Here is a 14,236-nt window from a genome sequence, read left to right as displayed (position 1 = left end):
AATATCGTACCAACATGTTGAGTCACCATTCAGATAGATGTAATTTTTAAAAATTTATAAGAGCAGCCTAAAACTTGTTAAAGTAGGCAATTTAAGAATCTGGTGAGTTGGTGTTCTCAGCCATGATGCCAAGGAAACGGAAATGTGAAGTAGCTTTTTAGCTACTTATTTGCATTTTTAATGCAAGGTATTTGAAAACCATAATATAAAAGAAAAAAAAAAAAAAAAAAAAAAAAAAACACAGTATAACTCAAATTTATTAAGTTATATCTGTAATGTGATAGCTGTGGCCTAACCTGAACAATGGTCAATCTAAAGGTCAAATGTATAGACATAGACAAGTTCTGTCTGTCAATAAAGCTGTCAGAATATCTACATTTTTAAAGCTGCTCCTCCACCAGCTTTCCTGTCCACTGAAGAAGCTTTAATAAAACTTAATATTGGAGGAGTTGATTCAATAAGACACAGGTGTCAGTAATCAGGGAAGACTGATCCATGACAGGCTTGGGAAGAAATGGGATGAGGGTGGTATCTTGAACAGAGGAAGAAGCTATGTAATACACCAGTTTATTGATGCATTTTTGGCTTTTGAAAGGTCCAGCATAACAAGGGCTGAGTTTCTTCGACAAAACGCGAAGGCTGATGCCATAAGCCTATAGCCACACACTCTTTTCCTGCTGGTTTTCTGCTGCCTCCCTGCCGTGGTGATTGGTTTGCTCTGTTTTACCTTCCATCAGTTTATTGGACTGAGCAGCAATTCATCTGAACCACTTATCTACTGCCAGCACTTGTGTAGTGGAGATCCATTGGTACAAGGGAGTCTAGTAAGTGAGGTGGAACTCCTGGTTACAGCTCTCCAGTTGGCTTTTTTTTAAAAATTTTTTTAAATAAAGGTGAGACTTATATATGTGCCCAGATGTTCCAGAAATGCCCTACATATTTTAGGTAAATTACATTCCATGATCAGGCATCTTCAGGAAGCCCGAACCAATGGAAAATGTGGTTACACATGGCCTCCATGATCTGGTATGCAGAAGGAGACAAGATTTGGGTTTCGGAGTATTGTATTCAACTCTCCCTACAGTTTGATTTGTTATAGATTCTCTTGCTCTGTCTATCCTATGCATGTAGCTTTAAGATGGTGGCCATCATCTGGTTTGGCCGATGCATACAGATGTGTACATACAGCATACCAGTGTAAGCTAATACAGTGCTTATTTATAACTGCAACCAGTGCCAACATGTATAAGAAAAAAAAGGAGTGGCCCTACAACAGAGCCTTGTGGAACACCAGACCTTACGTTTGTTCTTGCAGAGAAGTCACCATTAAAATTTATAAACTGATGTCAGTCAGATAAGATCCCTGCCAGGAAAGAGCCGTTCCCTTAACAACAATATTTCCAGTCTATCTAGAGGAATAACTTCGATTCTCTTCTATCGCCCTTCTGGAGTGAGGCAAGTCCTAATTACCTTGGCTTGGGGAGACCAGTTGGAGAGCTTTTGGGGGGTCTAGGGGACTGACGATGAAAGCCATCATACACAAATTAGATCCAGACAATGAAGGAGATTAGCTGGTCCATCCTGACAGATAAGCTCAGTTTGTAGTTCTTGGCTAAGCTTGATTTAAAAAAAAAAAAAAAAAAAAAAAGTGTAAATGAATGCTTTTCTACCTGCTGCTAATATGGAACTGAAGTTTGCACTCAGCCACTCTGTTCTTTCACTGGCAGAGTCAGAGTCACTTGATTCCCTTCCTACCTTGGGGTAATAGTAACAGGAAACCACAACATGGGACTACTACTATTCACTTCACTGGTTTTGCCTAATGGGAATAATGGAACAGCAGAAAGATTCATGCCCTCCTCTCCTTGGGCAAATATGAAGACATGAGGGTGGTCAGCTGCTTCTTAAGATTAGCCAAAGTCAAGAGGAGATATTGCTGCTGCTATTGAAGGCTCTGAAGTTGCTGTTGCTGAAGGAGTAAAATTCACTCTTAGATGACTGCTCCATAGCCAATAACTTTGGATTTATGCACAATAGTAAGAACAAAATAAAGGCATCATAAAAATAAACTGCAATGTTTTTGATGAAGCTAAATACATGAAATGGCAAAATAGGACAAGACTAGGCAAGATTATAACTGTAAACATGAGAAAATGGATTAAATTTAAGCACATGGAAGGTACTAGCCTTCTTGGCCAAAGTCTGTCCAGGTTATTTAAACCGTTCTTTATTACAGATGATTTTGATAAGCAGGTGTCCACAATTACATGAGGTGGAGTTTTGAAAAATATTAAGACAACTGATTTAAAGAAAAGGGTACATCCCAAATTAATGCCTGTTGGAAGAAAGTTTTGCTTGAATAAAGCTAAAAATAAGGTATTTTTGAGGTATTTGTCCATCTAATGAGAAGAATGCGTGCCTATTCCACCTCACAGACGTGTTAAAAACAGGGTTAAATTTTGCAGTGACTATGGATTGATTGCCCTGTTGAGGTAAGTTGAGTTTGAGTGGCTCTAGCGAGGCCAATGAAACATTTACCCTCCTGTCTTTCAGTCACTATATGGTTGCTTTCATGGTGCACTTTGTTCAGTGTCATGGTAAAACAGTATTGCTGGGGTCACTGTCTTTGACATTTGTCACTGACAACAAAATCCACCACCAAATATCAAACCTGTTAAAGAAACTGAAAAACTTGTAGCTAGCCAAATTCAGGGCCAGGCCATAACTACTACAAAGAATCAGATTCAATTATCTGTAAGGCCTGTAAACAGAGAATAAAACTCGCAGCACAATCAATGAGGGTAGGTAGGTAGGTAAGTAAGTAAATAATAATAAAAAAAAAGTAAGTAGCTCCAGGGTCCCTGGTTTGATTCTGAGTTCAGGTATCAGTCTGTGCAGAGTTTCTGTGCATGTTCTCACTGTGCCCGCATGGGTTGCTACCTGCAGGTCCTCCAGATTCCTCCCACCTCCCAAACCATGCCTATAGCTGGAATGGCTAAGATTGCAGATGAGTGTGAATGTCTGCATTATGGTGCCCTACGATGGACTGGCATGTTCCTGCAATAGGCCCTGGATTCACTACAATTCTGACCAGAATAAAGAGGTTTCTGAAAGAGATTAAATATTTTTTTAAGTAGCTAGCTGCATGTACTTACAGAATATGCTCTGTAATTAACTACTTTGGTTTTAGTATCTTCTGTAATTAACTACTCTACCTCATGTTATTAGTGATTATGTGTTAAGTGGTCACAAAGATCCCTGATTTGAGGAAGTGTGTAGTGTACTTTTGCCAAGAAATCTTTGGCTCACAATAATTTTCCAGAATATTGCAATTGTGTGAATGTGTGCATGTCTGGTGCCCTGCGATGGACTGCCTTCCCATCCAGGGTGTAATACTCTGTATCTGTATACATTTAAATCCTCCTTAGTTAGAAATTTTTCTCTGTTCCATAATCAGATATTCCATGGTAGCCTTTACCATTAATGAAATCAACAGGGACAGGGGTTTGTCCATAAAACAGCATGCTGCTATATGAACAGAACATAAGTGCTGCCATTCATCAATACATGGAACGCAAGAAACTGGCCGAGATACTACAAAACACTTCTTAAATCTACTGTACAAGAAATACTGTTATGTCATTTTGTGTTGCTGCACAATAGTGTTTTATCAGGCTCTGCTAAACATGAATTCCACTGAGCTCAGGGAAAGTCCCCTAGAGTTCTTATGTGCCTCTGCATGATCCCCTATCAATCTGAGAAACAGCAAGGAGGCGGTGCGGTGTTCCCTCTCAAAATGATTCACCAATTTCTTCCATGGAAATTCTTATAAATTTCTCTCCATCCCTCCAGATCTCCTTCTCTCCCTGTCAGCAAAACATGTTTCAGCAACACATCACACTTCTTTTGGTTACCACAGTAGTGATCATGTACATTAACATTTAGTATGCAATTTTTTTTTATCCATTACAGCACAAGCAAAGGGTCCTAACAAAACAAAGAGGTGTTATATAAGCACCCAAGTGTCAGGATGAGGGTACTGTAACAAAACATAGAAAGAAGGGCACTCTCCATTATGTCTTCGATTTGCTATTATACAATCATTTTTAACCTACAAAGCATCAAGGACTTCAGATTAAAAGGTCAACAAACCTGTAATAGCAACATATTGCTTTTATAAAGGAAGGAAAATGTGATTAATGTTTATACAGGCAGTACACACTGCATTAAACACTAATGCAGTGCAGCATGAATGCTTGTTTCACTTACCCTAGCTACTACTTTCATCCTATAAATGTTTACTTTCTTCAATAAGGAAAAACGTTCATCATATTAAGTTTCTGATTTCAAAACATTTCATGTTTTTTTAGGCATGCCATATGTTTTCCACAGTCTCCTGACTTGATAATAGTAGGCCTGAGGAAGTCCAAACTACACAACCCCTCCAAAATTCATCATTTTTCTGTCACATCACGCTGCTATTTTTTCCTATTCAGGAAACAAGCGTAACCTTCACCTTACTGTCATGACTTAGCAGTTGACTTTCAGGCCAAATGGAATATGCAGCCTTACAAAGCCCAGCTGTACATTTCAATTACCAGAAATCCAGTGAGACCCACAACAGATTCTCTGGTTTTCATGGCATTGCTTTTGAATGCATCAATCATAGATCCCCCAACCACTGATTACACATTCATCAAGGTGGCAGCTGCTCAGTTGGGATCAGCAGGTAGAGTCTGGATAGAAGCTACACAGCTATCTGGAAATCAGCGACAGGTTTTGGGAGCAGAATAAGGTCAAGCAGATTAACTGAAGAAGTTCTTTCACTTAAGCATTTGAATAGCTTGGTCTAGGAGAGCAAATATGCATGCAAGGGAGGATATGTTCCAGAGGATGTGAGGGATAATTCGGTAGGATTTGAAAAGATAAAGACACCGGCCCTGTGGGTAAAGAAGGAGCATCTGTAGACTGATTATTACCCCCACGTGTCTATTCAATCAAGCAGTGTGTGACAGAAACATAATGTGCACAGGATTATATAAGGCTAGCACAAACAGTTAATAACTGTAGGATTAATATTAATTAATCGGGTATACAGTCAAATACAATCAGTTATAATACGAAGGTTTGTAAGAATATACAATAAAGAACTTCTTTGCCTTATTTTATTAGTGATTAAGTGTTAAGCGGTCACAAAGATCCCTGTTTGAGGAAGTGTGTGGGTTACGTTTGCCAAGAAATCTTTGGCTCATGATAATTTTCCAGGATACTGCAAATTCTCTGCTGAGGTTGTGCATGATGATCTGCACATTTTCTCAGTTCCAGTATCTCAACATGTGGGTTTAAGCTTTGATATGTGAGAGAAAGTGAAGAATATTTCGAAATACAGAATTAAACTCCCAGAAGGGTTCTAAATATTTTTCCTGAATGCAAGAATCCACATGCAGGAACTTGTACTGCTCCATACTTTCAAGTAGTATTAACAAAGAATAATACAGTGGCTTTGAAACATTTGCATACATACAATGGATATAAAAAGTCTACAGTGAAGTCGAAAGTCTACACACTCCAGTTAAAATGGTAAGTTTTTGTGATGAAAAAAAGTAACCAAGAAAAAGCAGAACTTATTCCACCCTCAATGTGAAATTACAACGTGTAAAAATTAAGTGAAAAACGATCAGAAACATTTTAAGGAAAAATAGAGTTACAATTACCTTGTTGCACAATTAACTACTTTATTCATAATTGGAGATGTGCTGTGTTCAGAATGAACCACATCACATTCAATCTCATACAGCTGTCATCAATGAAATTATTCTGATTAACCCCAAATAAAGACCAGCTGTTTCTGTAGGATCTTCTTGAAATCTTCTTGGTTTCATCTGACTGCTGAATGGTCTGCAAAGAGCTGACAAAGTCTGTACAGGGTCTCGCTGTCAAAGAATCGATCAGGAGCACCACAAAATGGAGCACCACAATGACACTACCAAGAACTGGACGTTCCTCCAAAATTCACCAAAGGATAAGACAAAAACTTACCAGGGAGGCTACCAAGAGACCTATGGCAACATTAAAGGAGCTGCAGTAATATCTGACAAGTACTGATTCCTCTCTGCATGTGACAACAATTTCTCGTATTCTTCACGTCTGGACTATGGGGTAGGGTGGCAAGACTGAAGCCCCTTCTCACAAAAAACATCCAAGTCCAACTAAATCACCACAAACCATGTGGCAAAATGTGTTATGGTCTGATGAGACCAATTCCAAAAGGTATAATAATTGTATCATTGAAAAAATTATGTACAAAATTATATACAAAAAAAAAAAAAGGTATGTTTGGTGCGTGCAAAAAAAAAAAAAAAAAAAAAAAAAAAAAAAAAAGCACACCAAAAGCACACCATACCCATGGTGAAGCATGGTGGTGGCAGCGTCATGCTTTCGAGCTGCTTTTCTTCAGCCAGAACTACAGGTTTTATCAAGGTGCAGGGAATCATGAATAGCTACAAATAACAGTCGATTTTAGTGTAAAACCTTCAGGTGTCTGCTAGTAAGCTGAAGATGAAAAGGAATTTCAGCTTTCAGCATGACAATGACCTAAAGTATACATCCAAATCAACAAATAAATGGCTTAACCAAAAGATCAGAGTTTTTGAATGACCTAGCCTCTTACCCAAAAAGACTGAGTGGTGTAATAAAATCAAAAGTATTAGTTTAGGGGTGTGCACACTTAAGCTACTTTTTTTTTAGGTTCCTATAAAGGTTTCTGATTGTTTCTCTTTTTATTTGTATATTTTGCATTGGCACATTAAAGGGGATAAATGATCTGACATGATTTATCTTGGTGTCACCCTTTTACTTCACAAAAACCCTGCCATTTTAACAGGTGTGTGTAGATTTTTTTTTTATATCCACTGTATTCTTCAGAAGATTTTTAGTATAATTTGCTATGTCCTCAAAAAAGCCTCTTAAAATGTTCATACACTGAAAATTCACAACTGAAGCTGAATGTCATGCACTGTATATTATGTCAAAATTTAATGCAAAATCATTAGTGAAAATTGATTGTGAATTCTATTCTGCTACACATGAAATGCACCACAGGCATCCAATCAGATAATTCCTCTTAGCACAATAAGAAGCACTTTTATGAGGAATTAAGTAAATTCAGAGGAACAGTAAAATGAGTTAGTTTCTAAATGCTTAAAAATGCATAACACTTTTCTAATTTTATGCCTCATTCCAGAAAACTGCTTAGACTGATTCCTCTGCAGGCATGATGGTTCCAAATCCCCACATACTGGAAATATGTTGTTTGTATTTATCTCTTGCTTGATCTGATTCTCTAACTGTTTCTACCCCTTGATAATTGAGAGTGACTGCTCTCCAAAGCGCGAGGGAGAGAGCAAAGAAAGAGTCAGAAAAAGACATAGAAAGACAGATAGATAGAGACAGATAGAGAGCAAGAGAGACAGACAGAGAGACTGATAGAGAGATAGAGACAGAAAGAGTGAGAGAGATAGAAAGAGACACACAGAGAGAGAGAGAGAGAGAGAGAGAGAGAGAGAGAGAGAGAGAGAGAGAGTTGGAAAGTGGATGGAGAGGGCAGGCACATTCACTGGAGCAACATCTGTGACTCCACAGCTTTCCAAAGCTTCTGCAGTCTAGTATTCTGCAAAACCATGGCCATGGCACACCTATGAGGATGTAAGAGGGACTTCATTCAGCAGAAATCCAGCTCTGCACATATTGACATTTGGTAAACCCTTTCCCTTTTGTCTCTATTACTACTCTGATAGCATTAGTTATAAATGCATGGCTGATTGGGCTGGAAATTGTTTGGATTTGTATTATTTAAACTTTTAAAGTTTTAAAAGTTTAAATAAAGTCTCAGTTAAGCTTAACTGAGAAAGCCAACCAGACTGAGATGCTGTTTTAGATCTTATTTTTTCTGTGGCTGAGGCCACTGTTGAGCTAATAAGTAACAAAGGCTTTTTTGCAGTTTGTTGAATCAAATTTCTTGCTGGATCTGTTTTTCATTTCATGGTTGTGTTCTATGTTTAACGATGGGTCACCTCCTCTCATGAGTACATTTACAGTTCATACACATAGAAATGCTTGTTGAAAAACAAAAATGAAGTACCCTATCATATAGCCTGACAGTCTCTGCAGTGGCAACATACTTAAGACATTAGGAGTCATCATCAGTTCCTTGTTTGTGGCATTGCTGCATACATATGAGGAATGAATGGAATTGAATGTTTTTGTCAGGCACTGCACAACACTGATAAAAGTCTAAAATGTTGTGCATTTATTTTCTATTTAATCTGAAGAGACCTGATCTGTATTACTTGTATGAGATGCTTTGATAGGTTCTTCTTATAGAGTTATGAAAGGAACAACAATGTGGATGTGGATGAACTGTAGGAATCATAAGGGGGATCCCCAACATGGAAAGAATACTGGGGCTTTACATGGTGTGGGGTATAGGTAAAAACCCTTGTATAGATAGAATGGCTCAGTCTTCAGTAATTTTGGCTTTACGGTTTTAATTATTTGAAATCACATCAGTGGGATCTCATAAAATGGTTTAACTCTTCCTTGTTGCTTAAGGAACTAAACTGTTTATTTCCTCTTATTTTGGAACGTTTGCTGAAAATGGTTAACAGTAGTTGATTATTTTTGTTCCATGTCAACACATTCATTACACAATTTCCTGTACAGAGCAGAAAAGATATTTCAGGTATTAACCAATGTTTAAAAAAAAAAAAAAAACCTGCATGGTATTCCTTTAAAGCTACTGAGCAATGAACACACTCAGCAACCTCAAACAGAGTCCTCAAACAGAGGTTATGAATTAAAATGCCATCTAACTAGAAGACACTGGATGGCAGACACATATGTACAGCTAGTTTTAGGGGAGTTAAGTGCAAAATCTAACCTAGCTACAAAATATTCTTTAGTGTTGTGAACACAGGAAACATTGTAATGTTAAATCAAACTCTCTCTTTTTTTGGAACATAGTTGTCTTCACTTTGTCATGCATACATGTGTTTGGTCATTCTCCAGAACTGGAATTTCACTGTCTGACACTGTAAATGGATTCCGTGTGCGATTGGCAGAGAAGTAGAAATATCCAGTTCTGAGAAAAAGCAAGTAGGAGGGGATATGGCGACTGGCTCATACAAATGGTGGTGAGTTCCAGATTACCCCCACCCCCCACACTGGGATTTGGGAAAGCATTGGAGCAAGAGGCCATACTTGTAGTCTTGAGGTCAAAACCTAGAACAACCCACTGATATAACACATCAGTCCATACATACTACGAAACTGAAAACGCTATAAGAGTTTTAATTAGTAATAAATAATTAATAAAAAGAGTTCATTTTTTGTCCAACCGTAGATTGAGTGATCAACAGGCCAAAACACTTTCTGAAATATATGTTCCTTGTTTATTACCGTGTTTTCATAATGTCTGCAAATCTTCCTCCCTCTGGAAACCATAATAAAATACATGGTTTCCCACAGGAACCATAGTTATATGAAGCCTCTCAAAATGTAATTCAGCATAGCCAAACCATGACCAGTAGTCATAAAAAGCAGCAGTTTTTATAATGCTTTAAATATTGTATACATTCTGGGTGCCAATACTGCCTGTTGTCATTGCTTCAGTGTGCTTCATTGCTTATTGTGTGCACTGCAGTGCACACAATAAACAAAAGGAATTAACATCTCTTCATCGTAAATGATGTCAAACACAAGGCAACAAGCCATTATAACCACTTTAGAGTCCACAAAATTGCTGTCTTTAACTTGAGGTTATCTAAGATATGTATATCTTCATTTCTCTTTAGGTACAAAACTGAGGCTTGGTGCTTCAGGATCATTGGTTGCAAAATGAGATCCATGCATTTTGTCTTTTGGTGTGTGTACTTCATGTTTCTTCACTTATTTTGCACAGCCCAAGATGAGGACATGAGATTAAGTAAGATGCTTCTCTCATTCCCATTACCACTGCATGGAGACTTCTGTCTCGTCACATCATCTACTGATCATGGTCAATGCAGCTCTTTTATTAGGCCTCAAGTTAATAAGCACATCTTTACTGAGTTTGCTTTAATGTAGTGCATACTATATAAATGTACTTATGTATATATATATATGAATCTTCCAACTGAAATTTAATAAGCCTGCTTCCTTTGCCTTGCAGGTTGCAGAACGGCTCCAAGTGACTTAGTGTTCATACTTGATGGCTCATGGAGTGTGGATGACACAAATTTTGAGATAGTTAAACGGTGGCTGGTGAACATCACAACAAGCTTTAACATTGGCCAGAAGTTCACCCAAATTGGGGTGGTCCAATACAGTGATGAACCTGTTTTACACATACCACTGGGAAAACATTACTCAACCGAAGATTTAATCAGAGCCATGGAGTCCATAGAATACATGGGAGGCAACACCAACACTGGAAAAGCTATTAGGTTTGCCAACGAGAAGCTGTTTGCACTATCAGAGCGTGGGCCGAATGGGGCTTCAAAAATTGCCGTGGTTCTGACAGACGGGAAGTCACAAGATGCAGTGATGGAAGCTGCAGAGGCCGCAAGGAAAAAAGGGATAATACTCTTTGCAATTGGTGTTGGGTCAGAGACAGAGGAGGCAGAGCTGAGGACAATTGCCAACAAGCCGTCCTCAACCTATGTTTTCTATGTTGAAGACTATAAAGCCATCTCCAAGATTCGTGAAGTTATTCGGCAGAAGCTGTGTGAAGGTATACATTTTTATATTAAACAATAAGGTCACGAATGCTGAAAGCTGGTGCCAATCTGATACTATCATAGTAACAAAGTCAACTCTGCGAGTGTCTGTTGACATGATGTCAAACATCACAGGCATGTTGGCAGTGTGCAAATTGTGCCAATTGTTCAAAGCATAAAATGTCAAATCCAATCCAATGTTATCTTGCATTCTGGTCAGTATCAGCCCCAGTACCAATACTTGGTTTCACGCTGCTCCTATTTAAATATTCATTTACGCTAGTTAGAAGTCTTAATCTTATGAGACAAATTGAAAACTATCTACCTGCAGTGACAGTTTTATATTACCCACAAGGATAAGAGCTTAATGCTTAATGAAATGCCTATTACTTATCAAGATAGATTAATACTTGACAGTACTATTACATTCCAGAACATTTCGTTTTTCTAAGCACACTTCTCTGGTAGTGAAAAAATTAAAATCAGCTCTGGGGAATCATGTTCCTTACATAGCTGGCATTCTGGCCATTTTCCATTTTCATATAATGCATGCCAGAAAATTTTAAATATACAATAGTACAATATAAATGTACAATAGTCCTGTACACATCTGAATCCAGTACTACAGTTTTTATTGGTTTCATGCTAGAAAAAAGTTCTCCTGAAGGGCTCTATTGACAGATAACAGGGTCTGCCTTTCTAAAGTCTACCTTGCTAAAACTCTTTTGTTGGATTCTACATAGAACCTTAAAGGGTAATTGTTTATGGTAGTTTGTGCCAGAAGTATGAGCATGAGTTCGAGCCTTGCATTCCAGCAGCATGATATTAGCATAAGTTTGTGGGGGTAATGTTTTTTGTTATGAGATGTCGCTGACATGCTTTCAAACAGAAATTCCCTCCAGCGATACAGCTGAAATTATTATAATTATTATTTATTTATTTATTTTACATGGAAACCACGCAAATTTGACTTGGCGCTCCCCTACCTCCAATAATTCATAATGTCAGAGCAATTATTACAGGTGAAGTACCAGCTCTTCTATGAGTGAGGTTAGGCGTCAGATCAACAACACTGCCTGCCTCCACTAAAACAGCAGAGCAAAGAAACCTTCCCACAATTCCCGGCCAACAGTCTCATCACAAACATACACAAGACCCGCCATCAAATTATCCAGTGTCAAGGTTGCCGGACTTTGGATCACATGCACCTGCAGCGCGCTCACCATTTCTGGTTTTGACTTTGTTTTGGTTATACTATAATACATAAGAATATAATTCGAAGTGGTCTCTGCTGCATACACTTGTAGAGTTTTTACACAGTGTTTTAGATTTCATTTAAAATGTATTTATTTTTTTGGCCATTAATCTACACACAATGGCCCATAATGAAGGCGAAAACAAGTTTATAGAATTTTTTTTGTCAAAATCATTAAAAATCAAAAACTGAAATAAGTATTAACACCCTTTAATCAGTAATTTTGTAGAAGCACCTTTGCAGCAATTACAACCTGTGTAAGTCTCTACAAGCGTTGCACACCTGTATTTGGGCAATTTCTCCCATTCTTCCTGGCAGATCCTCTTAAACGCAATCAGACTGGATGGGGACTGTCTATGCACTGCCATCATCAAGTCTATTCACTAATGTTCTATGAGGTTCAAGTCTGGGCTTTGGTTGGGCCAATCAAAAACATTCAGAGACTTGTCCCGAAGTCAACGTTGTCTTGGTTGTAGGTTTTGGTTCACTGTCGTCCTGAAAGGTGAAACTGCATCCAGTCTGATGATGTGTGCACTCTGGAGCAGGTTTTCAGCCCTCTCTATACTTGGTTGCATTCATCATTCTCTCAATTCTAACCAGTATCCCTATTCCTGCTGCTGAGAAAACCACCCATACCATGATGCTGCCACAATCATGCTTCAATATAGAGATAGTACTCACCAACTAATGGGCAATACCTGGTTTTGACGTAGTGCTTGAAGTTCAGCTCAGAGAGTTCAATATTTGTCTCATCAGACTAGAAAATCATGAGCTTTGTGTCCTTTAAGTGTCTGCCATATGCCTTTTACTTATAAGTGGCTTCCATCTAACTGCTCTACCGTGAAGGCCTGATTGATGGAGTATTTCTGAGAACGGTGATTCTTCCAGCAGGTTCTCCCACCTCTGCTGAGGACTTCTGAAGCTCTGATGGTGTAGCCATTGGGTTCTTGGTCACATCCCTGACCGGTTACTGAGTTTGGCCAGATAACCAGCTCTAGGAAGAGTGATAGTAGTTCCAAAATTCTTCCATTTTACAATGATGGAACCGACTGTGCTCTTGGGAACATTATCTTGAGATATCTCTAGAACAATCAAAGCAAACAGGATGTACCTGAGCTCAGTTTGGAGTGCGTTAGCCAAGGGCCTGAGAGATTTCAGTTTTTGATTTTTAATAAATTTGCAAACATTTCTACAAACACGTTTTAGTTCTGGCATTATGGATTTTGTGTAGATGAAATCTATAATTAAGTAAGGCAAGTAATCAGTTATGAGTTAAGTAATCAAGTAATCAAGTAATGAGTTATGCCTTCAAATGGTGCACTTGCATCTCGTGGTCCACTATTTTGCATTTTGATGAACCCCTTTTGATTATGAGTGAGAACCAATCAAAGCAGACAGGAAAATACATGCTGGATTACCACACCTCAACGTCGTCAAAGTGCAGACTTGAAGGTGCACTGAAGACTGCCATTTGGATCATGGCCCTGTTGCATTCAAAGCAAACTAGGAGCAGTACTTCTGATTGACGCTTTCACCGGGAGCAGATTTCAATGTGATGACAGAGAAGGTGAACTGTTTAGTAACCCCTGTTTCAAGAATAAGGGTTCAAATAGAACAGAGACATTTGAGACTGTCTTGCTTGTTTCTACTTCCATCAGCAGGTTTCATGCTTGTTTGTATTTGCTCTGCTTAACTCTGTTTACACACTGCTGACCGTTTGTCTGTTTCTGGTTTGTGATTCTGCCTTGCCCTTTAATTTTGATTACTGTTCTTATTTACTATACGCTATCCCTCACTTTCATCTGTCAAGTCTGCACAAGTCTGCACATTCACGACATCTGGTAAAAGATTCATGGCTGATTTTTCTTCAGAATTGTGGAAAAATTTTTAAATTCTAAAGTTTTGCATGTCCTGAAAATTCTGGAAGTTACTCACTTTCCAAAGCAGTTGTTCTAATAAGTAATACAAATCCATTGTTATATTAATTAATATAACATTTATTTATTAAAATGTAATGTACGTTCAAAAGCGTGACTGGACTCATGAAGCTTTTCTGGACCGAGTCAAAGATAATGGTCATTTCTCATCTGTTTTTTTGCACTGGCTGGGATGTACCTCGGACAGCTTGCATATTTGCAAGATGTCCAGGGTTCCATGCCAAGGTCTGATTCTTACTGATTTACTTTACTGACTCTTTACTTCAGCGCAACGCCAAATGAAATGAATA

The 14,236-nt window shown here is 38.3% G+C and overlaps 1 protein-coding gene across 3 annotated transcripts in view; it reads left to right on the top strand.

The window, feature by feature from the left end:
* The first annotated feature begins 7,545 nt into the window (after positions 1-7,545).
* col21a1 (collagen, type XXI, alpha 1) overlaps positions 7,546-14,236 on the top strand; it is a 50,300-nt gene continuing 43,609 nt past the window's right edge. Inside the window, exons 1-4 of one of the 3 annotated variants that reach the window (XM_053232758.1) lie at positions 7,546-7,756; positions 9,067-9,191; positions 9,852-9,982; positions 10,208-10,768. In XM_053232758.1, the coding sequence (XP_053088733.1) occupies positions 9,166-9,191; positions 9,852-9,982; positions 10,208-10,768 (718 nt within the window). In that variant the 5' untranslated portion in view covers positions 7,546-7,756; positions 9,067-9,165. The remainder of the gene's footprint in view (positions 7,757-9,066; positions 9,192-9,851; positions 9,983-10,207; positions 10,769-14,236) is intronic. The other 2 variants (XM_026939531.3, XM_053232757.1) reach the window with 2 other exon arrangements.

Source organism: Pangasianodon hypophthalmus, chromosome 3 (genome assembly GCF_027358585.1).
Source record: "Pangasianodon hypophthalmus isolate fPanHyp1 chromosome 3, fPanHyp1.pri, whole genome shotgun sequence".
Classification (NCBI taxonomy): Eukaryota; Metazoa; Chordata; class Actinopteri; order Siluriformes; family Pangasiidae; genus Pangasianodon; species Pangasianodon hypophthalmus.
The sequence above is the reverse complement of the archived record's forward strand: the minus strand, read 5'-3'. Positions and strand labels throughout refer to the sequence as shown.